Here is a 13,884-nt window from a genome sequence, read left to right as displayed (position 1 = left end):
TTTTACAGGTACCAATTAGAATGAGTTTGTTGTACAAATTGTTCAAGTCAGATGCTAAGTAAGTGAACTCTTCACTGTGATTGAGGACTGTTAATTACTCTGCTTATTTCTGATTATTTTTGCAGCCTGTGTTTAGTTTTTTCTTGCATTTGAACCTGATAATTTTCACCTTTAAGTCGTAGTGTTAATTCTCATGCTGTGATAAAATAATTTTATTATCATATTCATTTTCCCCGTTTGTTTACTTCTTTTGAATTGCTCGAGTGGTTTTAGTAATTCAGTTCTCCTGCACTGGCCTGAGGGTTCCCTATATGGCGATTCCTCGGGTAGCTGCTCCAGACTTTGGAAGAGACGTCCTTAGTTACCTTAGTTATCCGGATAATTACAGAATCCTGCGGTAAACTGACCCCTTGACCACCCGTCATGTAATCACCTACAAACGCCTTGATTCTCTATGTACCTGACATCAACAGCGAGGCCGCGCTCTGAAGGACCACTTCTCCCTGCAGGCCTGTTTCCTTTCCCCTGGAGAACATCCTGTGTGGCTTTTACTGTAGCTGGTGACGACAATCAACATGAATTCTCACAAGGACACTCTCACCAGGTTCGAGCCTGGATTGGCAGTCATTTTCTTCAGCACTTCAAAGAGGCATGTTAGCTTTTCATTGCTCTGACAAAATAAATGAGAAAAAAACTTAAAGGAGGAAAGGTTGACTTTGGTTCATGGTTTCAGAGGTTCAGTCCATGGTCAGCTGGCTCTTGACCCGGCTTGTGATGGGCAGAGCACCATGGCAGAGGGTTTGGTGGAACACCTCTGCTCAGCCCCTGGTGACCAGGAGGCAGGGGCAAGCAGGGAAGGGCCGGGGCATGTCCACCACCCTCCTGGAGAGCTGCACTTGAGGCCACCCGTCTCACAGCACTCTGCTCCTGTGACCTGTCCTTGGCCCTGCCCTTCCTGTTGGCCCACCCCCCTATTGGCCCACCTGCCGGCTCAAACTCCAGCTACTGGGACTTCTAATTCTGGGGTCTCACGTAAGTAGTTCTGTGCCTCTCACTCCTTGCTCAGACCCTCTACAGGTTGATACTGATGAAACTTATTTTGAAGTCTCTCAGATCACTCGCGATTGGGCTTCTCTGTGGTCTTGTGGCCGGGTCCTGTTTGGGGCATTAGCAATGAGCAGTATCCGTGCTCTGGCTGCTGTGAACACAGGCAGGTCGCCCTGACACGGCCTCACCTCCTAGCTCAGAGGCGGCGTGGGGCCAGACCACTCCTGCCCTGGGCACAGTCCTTCCGGAATCTGCACCAGTTCTGCTGCATGCCAATCCTGCCCCCTCTGCGGCTCTCAGCTCTCCGTCCCCCTCCAGAGCGCCCTGAGCCTCTCATGCCTGCAGCTACTCACACCCCAGTTCCTGGAAAACCTAATGAAGCTCTAGTTCTTAAACAGGCCTCACACAGAGAAAACGTACAAATCAAACTTTATTCAACTCACAGAGCAACAAGTCTAGAAACCACCAAGGAGAAATGGATGTTTAGGAAAGAGGCGGAAAGTGCGAGGACTTAGAAATGAGGCTGGGAAGTGCAGCACGTGGGCCCAGGTACCTGGCTGCATCACACCCTCACCACAGCTGCCCCTTCCCGCTGGGTCCCTGCAGACCAGAGGTGGCCCCAGAGGGCAGCCCAGCCATCCCCTGGCTCCATATCGAGTGGGACCTGCTCCCACATGAACACATCCAGGGTTCCTCCCCAGGGACACTAGCCCTGGGGACCCCAGGACCCCCAGGTGGAGTCTCACCACACGCCCTGGAGACCCCAGGACCCCCAGGTGGAGTCTCACCACACGCCCTGGAGACCCCAGGACCCCCAGGTGGAGTCTCACCACACGCCCTGGGGACCCCAGGACCCCCAGGTGGAGTGTCACCACACGCCCCGGGAACCCCAGGACCCCCAGGTGGAGTCTCACCACACGCCCTGGAGACCCCAGGACCCCCAGGTGGAGTCTCACCACATGCCCCGGGGACCCCAGGACCCCCAGGTGGAGTCTCACCCCACGCCCCGGAGACCCCAGGACCCCCAGGTGGAGTCTCACCCCACGCCCCGGGGACCCCAGGACCCCCAGGTGGAGTCTCACCACACGCCCTGGGGACCCCAGTACCCCCAGGTGGAGTCTCACCACACACCCCGGGGACCCCAGGACCCCCAGGTGGAGTGTCACCACACGCCCCGGGAACCCCAGGACCCCCAGGTGGAGTCTCACCACACGCCCCGGGGACCCCAGGACCCCCAGGTGGAGTGTCACCCAACGCCCCGGGGACCCCAGGACCCCCAGGTGGAGTCTCACCACACGCCCCGGAGACCCCAGGACCCCCAGGTGGAGTCTCACCCCACGCCCTGGGGACCCCAGGACCCCCAGGTGGAGTCTCACCACACGCCCTGGAGACCCCAGGACCCCCAGGTGGAGTCTCACCCCACGCCCCGGGGACCCCAGGACCCCCAGGTTGAGTCTCACCCCACGCCCCGGAGACCCCAGGACCCCCAGGTGGAGTGTCACCACACGCCCCGGGAACCCCAGGACCCCCAGGTGGAGTCTCACCACACGCCCCGGGGACCCCAGGACCCCCAGGTGGAGTGTCACCCCACGCCCTGGGGACCCCAGGACCCCCAGGTGGAGTCTCACCACATGCCCCGGGGACCCCAGGACCCCCAGGTGGAGTCTCACCCCACGCCCCGGGGACCCCAGGACCCCCAGGTGGAGTCTCACCACACGCCCCGGGGACCCCAGGACCCCCAGGTGGAGTCTCACCACACGCCCCGGGGACCCCAGGACCCCCAGGTGGAGTCTCACCACACGCCCCGGAGACCCCAGGACCCCCAGGTGGAGTCTCACCACACGCCCCGGGGACCCCAGGACCCCCAGGTTGAGTCTCACCACACGCCCCGGGGACCCCAGGACCCCCAGGTGGAGTCTCACCCCACGCCCTGGAGACCCCAGGACCCCCAGGTTGGGTCTCACCACACGCCCCGGGGACACCAGGACCCCCAGGTGGAGTGTCACCACACGCCCCGGGGACCCCAGGACCCCCAGGTGGAGTCTCACCCCACGCCCCGGGGACCCCAGGACCCCCAGGTGGAGTGTCACCCCACGCCCCGGGGACCCCAGGACCCCCAGGTGGAGTCTCACCCCACGCCCCGGGGACCCCAGGACCCCCAGGTGGAGTCTCACCCCACGCCCCGGGGACCCCAGGACCCCCAGGTGGAGTCTCACCCCACGCCCCGGAGACCCCAGGACCCCCAGGTTGGGTCTCACCACACGCCCCGGGGACCCCAGGACCCCCAGGTGGAGTCTCACCCCACGCCCTGGGGACCCCAGGACCCCCAGGTGGAGTCTCACCCCACGCCCTGGAGACCCCAGGACCCCCAGGTGGAGTCTCACCACACGCCCCGGGGACCCCAGGACCCCCAGGTGGAGTCTCACCCCACGCCCCGGAGACGCCAGGACCCCCAGGTTGAGTCTCACCACACGCCCTGGAGACCCCAGGACCCCCAGGTGGAGTCTCACCCCACGCCCCGGAGACCCCAGGACCCCCAGGTGGAGTGTCACCACACGCCCCGGGAACCCCAGGACCCCCAGGTGGAGTCTCACCACACGCCCCGGGGACCCCAGGACCCCCAGGTGGAGTGTCACCCCACGCCCTGGGGACCCCAGGACCCCCAGGTGGAGTCTCACCACATGCCCCGGGGACCCCAGGACCCCCAGGTGGAGTCTCACCCCACGCCCCGGGGACCCCAGGACCCCCAGGTGGAGTCTCACCACACGCCCCGGGGACCCCAGGACCCCCAGGTGGAGTCTCACCACACGCCCCGGGGACCCCAGGACCCCCAGGTGGAGTCTCACCACACGCCCCGGAGACCCCAGGACCCCCAGGTGGAGTCTCACCACACGCCCCGGGGACCCCAGGACCCCCAGGTTGAGTCTCACCACACGCCCCGGGGACCCCAGGACCCCCAGGTGGAGTCTCACCCCACGCCCTGGAGACCCCAGGACCCCCAGGTTGGGTCTCACCACACGCCCCGGGGACACCAGGACCCCCAGGTGGAGTGTCACCACACGCCCCGGGGACCCCAGGACCCCCAGGTGGAGTCTCACCCCACGCCCCGGGGACCCCAGGACCCCCAGGTGGAGTGTCACCCCACGCCCCGGGGACCCCAGGACCCCCAAGTTGAGTCTCACCCCACGCCCCGGGGACCCCAGGACCCCCAGGTGGAGTCTCACCACACGCCCCGGAGACCCCAGGACCCCCAGGTGGAGTCTCACCACACGCCCTGGAGACCCCAGGACCCCCAGGTTGGGTCTCACCACACACCCTGGAGAACCCAGGACCCCCAGGTTGGGTCTCACCACACACCCTGGAGACCCCAGGACCCCCAGGTGGAGTCTCACCACACGCCCTGGAGACCCCAGGACCCCCAGGTGGAGTGTCACCACACGCCCCGGGGACCCCAGGACCCCCAGGTTGGGTCTCACCACACGCCCTGGAGACCCCAGGACCCCCAGGTGGAGTGTCACCACACGCCCCGGGGACCCCAGGACCCCCAGGTTGGGTCTCACCACACGCCCTGGAGACCCCAGTACCCCCAGGTGGAGTCTCACCACACGCCCTGGAGACCCCAGGACCCCCAGGTGGAGTCTCACCACATGCCCCGGGGACCCCAGGATCCCCATCTTGAGTCTCACCACTTGCCCGGGACCAGCTCTGCAGGCACCACCCTGTCCTCAGGCCGCTGGGCAGCTGCAGGCTCTGCTGCTCCACAGGATGGTTCTGCTCCTGGGAGGCTGGGAACCCGCCCAGGGAACCTGCCTGCCCCAGGAGGAGTGCTGAGGCCCAGCAGTCACAGAGCGCTCCTCGCCCCTCAGCACCCAGCTCTGAGGGGATGTGGGCGCTCCTCCACGTGTAGCCACTGTGCTCACCAGGGTGCCCACACATGGTACTCCACAGCTGTGCCACGCTCTCACAGGCGGGTTCTCATGCCACGTGCTCTTTACACGTGTGGCCTGGTGCCCATGTGCTCACGCTGTGTTCATGCACATGCATGTTCCTGTGAGACTCCATGTGTGTTCTCTCACACTATGTGATCTTGCACATGGGTGGTCACACATGTGAGTTCTCTCACACTGTTTTTTTTAATATTTATTTTTTAGTTGTAGTTGTCAATACATTTATTTTACTTATTTATTTTTAGGTGGTGCTGGCGATCGAACCCAGGGCCTTGCACATGCTAGCTGAGTGCTCTACCACTGAGCCCCAGCCCCAGCCCCACACTGTATTTTGGTACACAGGTGTTCTCCTATGTGTGACTCCACGTGTGTCCTCTCACACTGTGTGTTCCTGCACGTGGGTGTTCTCATAAGTGTGACTCCATGTGTGTCCTCTCATACTGTGTGTTCCTGCACGTGGGTGTTCTTGTGAGACTCCATGTGTGTCCTCTCACACTGTGTTCTTGCACGTGGGTGTTCTCGTGTGTGTGACTCCGCATGTGTCTTCTCACACTGTGTGTTCCTGCACGTGGGTGTTCTCATGTGACTCCATGTGTGTCCTCTCACACTGTGTGTTCCTGCACGTGGGTGTTCTCGTATGTGTGACTCCACGTGTGTCTTCTCACACTGTGTGTTCCTGCACGTGGGTGTTCTTGTGAGACTCCATGTGTGTCCTCTCATACTGTGTGTTCCTGCACGTGGGTGTTCTCGTGTGTGTGACTCCGCATGTGTCTTCTCACACTGTGTGTTCCTGCACGTGGGTGTTCTCGTATGTGTGACTCCGCGTGTGTCTTCTCACACTGTGTTCTTGCACGTGGGTGTTCTCGTACGTGTGACTCCGCGTGTGTCCTCTCACACTGTGTGTTCCTGCACGTGGGTGTTCTCGTATGTGTGACTCCGCGTGTGTCCTCTCACACTGTGTGTTCCTGCACATGGGTGTTCTCCTATGTGTGACTCCGCGTGTGTCCTCTCACACTGTATGTTCCTGCACGTGGGTGTTCTCATATGTGTGACTCCGCGTGTGTCCTCTCACACTGTGTGTTCTTGCACGTGGGTGTTCTCGTATGTGTGACTCCGCGTGTGTCCTCTCACACTGTGTTCCTGCACGTGGGTGTTCTCGTATGTGTGACTCCATGTGTGTCCTCTCACACTGTGTTCTTGTACGTGGGTGTTCTCGTATGTGTGACTCCACGTGTGTCCTCTCACACTGTGTTCTTGCACGTGGGTGTTCTCATATGTGTGACTCCACGTGTGTCCTCTCACACTGTGTTCTTGCACGTGGGTGTACTCGTATGTGTGACTCCATGTGTGTCCTCTCACACTGTGTGTTCTTCCACGTGGGTGTTCTCGTATGTGTGACTCCATGTGTGTCCTCTCACACTGTGTGTTCTTGCACGTGGGTGTTCTCGTATGTGTGACTCCATGTGTGTCCTCTCACACTGTGTGTTCCTGCACGTGGGTGTTCTCGTATGTGTGACTCCATGTGTGTCCTCTCACACTGTGTGTTCTTGCACGTGGGTGTTCTCGTATGTGTGACTCCATGTGTGTCCTCTCACACTGTGTGTTCTTCCACGTGGGTGTTCTCGTATGTGTGACTCCATGTGTGTCCTCTCACACTGTGTTCCTGCACGTGGGTGTTCTCGTATGTGTGACTCCATGTGTGTCCTCTCACACTGTGTTCCTGCACGTGGGTGTTCTCGTATGTGTGACTCCATGTGTGTCCTCTCATGCTGTGTGTTCTTGCACGTGGGTGTTCTCGTATGTGTGACTCCATGTGTGTCCTCTCACACTGTGTTCTTGTACGTGGGTGTTCTCGTATGTGTGACTCCACGTGTGTCCTCTCACACTGTGTTCTTGCACGTGGGTGTTCTCGTATGTGTGACTCCATGTGTGTCCTCTCACACTGTGTTCTTGCACGTGGGTGTACTCGTATGTGTGACTCCATGTGTGTCCTCTCACACTGTGTGTTCTTCCACGTGGGTGTTCTCGTATGTTTGACTCCATGTGTGTCCTCTCACACTATGTTCTTGCACGTGGGTGTTCTCGTATGTGTGACTCCACGTGTGTCCTCTCACACTGTGTTCTTGCACGTGGGTGTTCTCATATGTGTGACTCCATGTATATCCTCTCACACTGTGTTCTTGCACGTGGGTGTTCTCGTATGTGTGACTCCATGTGTGTCCTCTCACACTGTGTGTTCTTGCACGTGGCTGTTCTCATGAGACTCCATGTGTTTCCTCTCATGCTGTGTGTTCTTGCACGTGGGTGTTCTCGTGTGTGTGACTCCATGTGTGTCCTCTCACACTGTGTGTTCCTGCACGTGGGTGTTCTCATATGTGTGACTCCATGTGTGTCCTCTCACACTGTGTTCTTGCACGTGGCTGTTCTCAAGGGACTCCATGTGTGTCCTCTCGCACTGTGTGTTCTTGCACGTGGGTGTTCTCATGAGACTCCATGTGTGTCCTCTCATGCTGTGTGTTCTTGCACGTGGGTGTTCTCGTGTGTGTGACTCCATGTGTGTCCTCTCACACTGTGTGTTCTTGCATGTGTGTGTCCTCGTATGTGAGACTCCATGTGTGTCCTCTCACACTGTGTTCTTGCACGTGGCTGTTCTCATGAGTGAGACTCCATGTGTGTCCTCCCACTCTGTGTGTTCTTGCACGTGGGTGTTCTCATGAGACTCCATGTGTGTCCTCTCACATTGTGTGTTCTTGCACGTGGGTGTTCTCATATGTGAGACTCCATGTGTGTCCTCTCATGCTATGTGTTCTTGCACATGGGTGTTCTCGTGAGACTCCATGTTTGTCCTCTCACACTGTGTGTTCTTGCACATGGGTGTTCTCATCTGTGTGACTCCATGTGTGTCCTCTCACGCTATGTTCTTGCACCTGAGTGTTCTCGTCTGTGTGACTCCATGTTGTCCTCTCACGCGTGTGTTCTTGCACGTGGCTGTTCTCATGGGACTCCATGTGTGTCCTCTCACACTGTGTGTTCTTGCACGTGGCTGTTCTCATGAGACTCCATGTGTGTCCTCTCACGCTATGTGTTCTTGCACGTCGGTGTTCTCGTGAGACTCCATGTGCGTCCTCCCACGCTGTGTGTTCTTGCACATGGATGTTGTCGTATGTGTGACTCCATGTGTGTCGTCTCACACTGTGTGTTCTTGCACATGGGTGTTCTTGTATGTGAGACTCCATGTGTGTCCTCTCACACTGTGTGTTCTTGCACGTGGGTGTTCTCGTATGTGTGACTCCATGTGTGTCCTCTCACACTGTGTTCTTGCACGTGGGTGTTCTCGTATGTGTGACTCCATGTGTGTCCTCTCACGCTGTGTTCTTGCACGTGTGTGTTCTCGTGGGACTCCATGTGCGTCCTCCCACGCTGTGTGTTCTTGCACATGGATGTTCTCGTGAGACTCCATGTGTGTCCTCTCACACTGTTTGTTCTTGCACGTGGGTGTTCTCGTATGTGTGACTCCATGTGTGTCCTCTCACACTGTGTTCTTACACGTGGGTGTTCTCATATGTGTGACTCCATGTGTGTCCTCTCACGCTGTGTTTTCTTGTACGTGGGTGTTCTCGTGTGTGTGACTCCATGTGTGTCCTCTCACACTGTGTTCTTGCACATGAGTGTTCTCGTATGTGAGACTCCATGTGTGTCCTCTCACACTGTGTGTTCTTGCACGTGGATGTTCTCGCACGTGGATGTTCTCGTGGGACTCCATGTGTGCCCTCTCACGCTGTGTGTTCTTCCACGTGGGTGTTCTCATATGTGTAACTCCATGTGTGTCTTCCCACTCTGTGTGTTCTTGCACGTGGGTGTTCTCGTGTGTGTTACTCCATGTATGTCCTCTCACACTGTGTGTTCTTGCACCTGGGTGTTCTCATATGTGTGACTCCATGTGTGTCCTCTCACTCTGTTTTCTTGCACGTCGGTGTTCTCGTGTGTGTGACTCCATGTGTGTCCTCTCACGCTGTATGTTCTTCCACGTGGGTGTTCTCGTATGTGTAACTCCATGTGTATCCTCCCACGCTGTGTGTTCTTGCACGTGGGTGTTCTCGTGTGTGTGACTCCATGTATTCCTCTCACGCTGTGTGTTCTTGCACTTGGGTGTTCTCATATGTGTGACTCCATGTGTGTCCTCTCACGCTGTGTTTTCTTGCACGTCGGTGTTCTCGTGTGTGTGACTCCATGTGTGTCCTCTCACACTGTGTTCTTGCACGTGGGTGTTCTCGTATGTGAGACTCCATGTGTGTCCTCTCACGCGTGTGTTCTTGCACATGGGTGTTCTCGTGTGTGAGACTCCATGTGTTTCCTCTCATGCTGTGTGTTCTTGCACTTGGGTGTTCTCATATGTGTGACTCCATGTGTGTCCTCTCACACTGTGTGTTCTTGCATGTGGGTGTTCTCGTGTGTGAGACTCCATGTGTTTCCTCTCACGCTGTGTGTTCTTGCACATGGGTGTTCTCGTCTGTGTGACTCCATGTGTGTCCTCTCACGCTGTGTGTTCTTGCACGTGGGTGTTCTCGTGTGTGAGACTCCATGTGTGTCGTCTCACACTGTGTGTTCTGGCACGTGGGTGTTCTCGTGTGTGAGACTCCATGTTGTCCTCTCACGCTGTGTTCTTGCATGTGAGTGTTCTCATCTGTGTGACTCCATGTGTGTCCTCTCACACTGTGTTCTTGCACGTGGCTGTTCTCATGGGACTCCATGTGTGTCCTCTCGCACTGTGTGTTCTTGCACGTGGGTGTTCTCGTATGCGTGACTCCATGTGTTCTCTCATACTGTGTTCTTGCACACAGGTGTTCTTGTGACACTCCATGTGTTCTCTCTTGCTGTGTGTTCTCATGTGCCTGTGTGTGTGTTTTTATGCATCCTGGACTCAGGTGTACACACAAGCTGTGTGTCACAGCAGAAACCCTGACCTAGGCTTGGATGACAACGGCTTGATTCTGGGAGGCTGAATGAGGTTAGGGGCCAGAGCCACGATGGTCCTGGACGTCACACCTCTGTCTCTATGGCCAGGACTTCTGCAGGAAGACTTGCAGGCTGGTGAGCTGAGGCTCCTCTTCACACAGCACCAGGAGACAGCAGTGCCTGGACTGAGCACACCAGGCCGTGTGACCAGCATGCTCAAACACTCTCTGCCTAGCACCAGGACATCGAGGTGGACAGCGCCTGGCCATGGCCTCCCCACTGTCCCCACATCTGCTAGCCCTCCTTCTGCAGGTGAAGGACATGAAGCAGAAGCTGGAGGATGTGGAATGAGGCAGCCCATCAGTGTCAAGATCTGTACCTTCCCAGGCCCCTGGGCAGCAGGGAGGTTGAACCTGGGTGGACACCAGCCATAGCTGAGCTTTCCCCATGGCCCCAGCAGCCTCTGTCCTGGTGGAGCAGGGTCACAAGGCCCCTTCCCTTAGGCCCTGGGAAGACCAGTTCCCCTTGCCCTGGTCTGGCTTGCAGATACTGTGCCAGAAATGACGCTGGACTCCTGTCCCTGTGTCCCTGTAGCACAGAGTTCACCACCCATCAGGACCAGGGTGACAACAGTGAAGCCCAGCAGAGTACAGGGTCACTGTGAAGTGGGCAGAGGTGAAGCCAAGTCCTCATGACGTGCCATCTTCTCACTCTCCCAGCCAAGGCGTCCGCAGGACCACACGGGTCCCAGGACGTCTGGCTGCTGCGTGGGGCTGGTGGGGTCAGCACCAGGGAGGCAGAGGCAGGCCCAGCAGCTCCCCCACTCTGCCCCGCCGGGGTGCAGAGGGCAGAGCCTGCTGGGCTCCACAGGCTCGCCTCAGCGCTCTCTCTCTTCCCTTCATAAAGCTAAGGGAATAATTTTTACATATTATCTTCTTTGACACATTATTCAGCTATTAATTAAATAAATAAGACTTGCTGTGCCTGGACTCCTGGCTCACCTGGAGGCCTCGTGCACAAAGACCAAAGCAACATGTGGAAGGACATTTATTCTGAAGCCACTCATGGAAGGGGCACATCCAAAACCACAAAGACGAGCGCCGTTGGTGGGAAAGCGAACTGGCAGAGCCCTTCAGGCCACAGCGTGAAGGCCTCTCCAGGGCTGGGATGGAACTGCCCCTCTCCAGCAACCCACTGGTCCAGAGCCTGGAAGAGCATCCACACCCAGCTCACAGCAGCCAGGAGGGTGCACTGGTGGCCCCGGGGGCTGGAGCGTGAGTGGGACGTGCAATTTCGCATAGTGGGGTGCTGCTCCACAGGAAAGGGAAGGAGAGCCTGCAGCTGCCGCCCCTGGATGCCCTGGGCCCCGCCCTGAGCCCGTGGGAGAAGTACAGCATGGGTGACTCACTTGCTTGAGGTCCCTGAGGCCCAGGCAAAGGAGACCACCTCGGTGGGCCTTGGCTTGCCACCTGGAGAGCCAAGCGCCTCTGCAGGTGGGGTGCTGAGGGTTGTGCAGGGGCCTGACTGTGCCTGAGACCTCAGACGGCTGGGTTAAAAATGCAAATGCCAGGTGGCATGTGTCTCACGGCAACTTAAAACACAGTGCATGTGAATTTAAGGGATGTTCTGAAATTAAACACATTAAACACGGTCTATGCCTGTGTGGCCTGAGCTGCCTCATTTGCCACAAAGGCACCTCAGGTTTAGGACACACGAATGTGTGACTGGTCGGGGGGCAGGCAAGCACCGGATGTTCTGCAGCACTGCTAGGAGGAGCACACAGTGTGTGCACCACGTGCAGCTCCAGCCAGGAGCCCAGACATGCCTGACCTCGGCAGGCGGAGTGACAGCCTGCCGCATCTCGGGAGAGAGACCAGGACATGCAGAGGCCAGCAGGGCTGCAGCGGGATGACCCCTCCCCGGTTGCCAGCATGGCCAGGTCTTGCCAGTCAGGGCCCTTGCCCTCAAAGCCCTCCTGTGGCAGGAGTCACACTTCTGGGTCACCTGGAACCCAGAGTGGCCTGGAAGCTCCCAAGTCTCCTAGGATCCTGAAGGATGTGGTTCTGCAATCTGGACTCTGGTGCACACAGAGTGGGTCCCAGGACAGATATGGTTCTGCGGAACTTGACAGCCACCGACCCAGGTGAGAGGCCACGGTAGGTCTAGGTGAGCCACGGCAACCCAAGACAGCCAGGGCACACTAATCAGCAGGCCAGAACTGGTGAGGACTGGCCACTGCAGCTTATCAACACTCCGAAGAGAGTGCTCACACACCCATTCCATGATCCATGACCCAGGTAGAGGCAGATATGAACAAGGACACGAGTATGGACATGCACAGACTTATAGACATGGCCATAAACAGACACTACACACAGCTAGACAGAGACAGAGAGATATGGACAGACACATAGACACAGGTAGACATAGACAGGTACATAGACACATACATATAGACACATAGACAGACACATAGATATAGACATAGACATAGATACAGACAGATACATAGACATAGATATATAGACATAGACATAGATATAGACATAAACATAGACATAGATATATATACAGAGATATAGACATAGACATAGATAGATAGACATAGGCATAGACATAGATATAAAGACATAGACACAGATATATAGAAATAAACAGATACATAGAGACATAGACATAGATACAGACAGACACATAGACAGACAGACATAGGCATAGATATAGACATAGACAGGTATACAGACATAGATATATAGACATAGACATAGGCATAGATATAGACAGAGACATAGACATAGACAAACAGATACATAGACACAGACACAGATAGAGATGTAGATATAGACAAAGACATAGGAAGAGACAATAAGACAGATATAGGCATAGACTTACAGACAGACACGGATATAGTCAGACACGGATATAGACACAGACAGACATAGATAAAATCAGAGAGAAAGACACACAGATATGCACATAGACGTACAGATACAGACATAGATTACAGACACAGACACAGATATGCACATAGACATACAGATACAGACACAGACATAGACATAGATTACAGACAGACACAGACACAGATATGCACATAGACATAAAAGTACAGACAGACACAGACATAGATTACAGACAGACACAGACATAGATATGCACATAGACATCCAGATACAGACAGACACAGACACAGACATGCACATAGACATACAGATACAGACAGACACAGACACAGACACAGATATGCACATAGACATACAGATACAGACAGACACAGACATAGATATGCACATAGACATCCAGATCTGGACAGACACACACATAGATTACAGACACAGACATAGATATGCACATAGACATCCAGATACAGACAGACACAGACACAGTTATGCACATAGACATACAGATACAGACAGACACAGACACAGATACAGACACAGACACAGATATGCACATAGACATACAGACACAGATATGCACATAGACATACAGACACAGACAGACACAGACACAGATATGCACATAGACATACAGACACAGACAGACACAGACACAGATATGCACATAGACGTACAGATCCGGACAAAGAAAGACAGAGACATAGACAGCTCTGCCCTCCCCACAGTCCAGTCGTGAAGCAAGTGCTGAGCCATCCTTTATTGAGTGCTGCTTCACCTTCGCCAGCTCTGTGCAGCAGCATAGGGTGAGCCCATTTCCTGGTGAGGGGCTGAGGGTCAGGGAGACTCACCACGCTGAGAGCAGCCCCCAGGGAAGAGGGGTCTGTGGAAGGCAGAACCTAACCACGGAAACCTCCCTGCGCTGGCCCAGAGGGACTGCAGGGACGTCTTGCTCTCCTCTCACATCCAGCAACCACCCAGCACAGTCACTGAGCCACAAAGAGCTGCAGTTTCCCGTCCACGGTGGCGGTGGCAAG

The 13,884-nt window shown here is 56.2% G+C and overlaps 1 protein-coding gene across 11 annotated transcripts in view; it reads right to left on the bottom strand.

Moving 5' to 3' along the window:
- The window catches only part of Wdr27 (WD repeat domain 27), a 199,069-nt gene that overhangs the window by 42,927 nt on the left and 142,258 nt on the right, over nt 1-13,884 (bottom strand). For 7 of the 11 annotated variants that reach the window (XR_013424648.1, XR_013424652.1, XR_013424656.1 and 4 more), the window contains one exon: nt 13,593-13,884. Coding sequence is in view for 1 of the 11 variants with exons in the window: in XM_021723979.3 (XP_021579654.2) it covers nt 13,834-13,884 (51 nt within the window). In the remaining 10 variants the exon portion in view is untranslated. Of the gene's footprint in view, nt 1-5; nt 671-13,592 lie in introns of those variants that run through there. The other 4 variants (XR_005733116.2, XR_013424653.1, XR_013424649.1 and 1 more) reach the window with 3 other exon arrangements.

This window comes from Ictidomys tridecemlineatus, chromosome 8 (genome assembly GCF_052094955.1).
Source record: "Ictidomys tridecemlineatus isolate mIctTri1 chromosome 8, mIctTri1.hap1, whole genome shotgun sequence".
Lineage (NCBI taxonomy): Eukaryota > Metazoa > Chordata > Mammalia > Rodentia > Sciuridae > Ictidomys > Ictidomys tridecemlineatus.
Note: the sequence above shows the minus strand (reverse complement) of the source record. Positions and strands in the feature narration are given on the sequence as shown.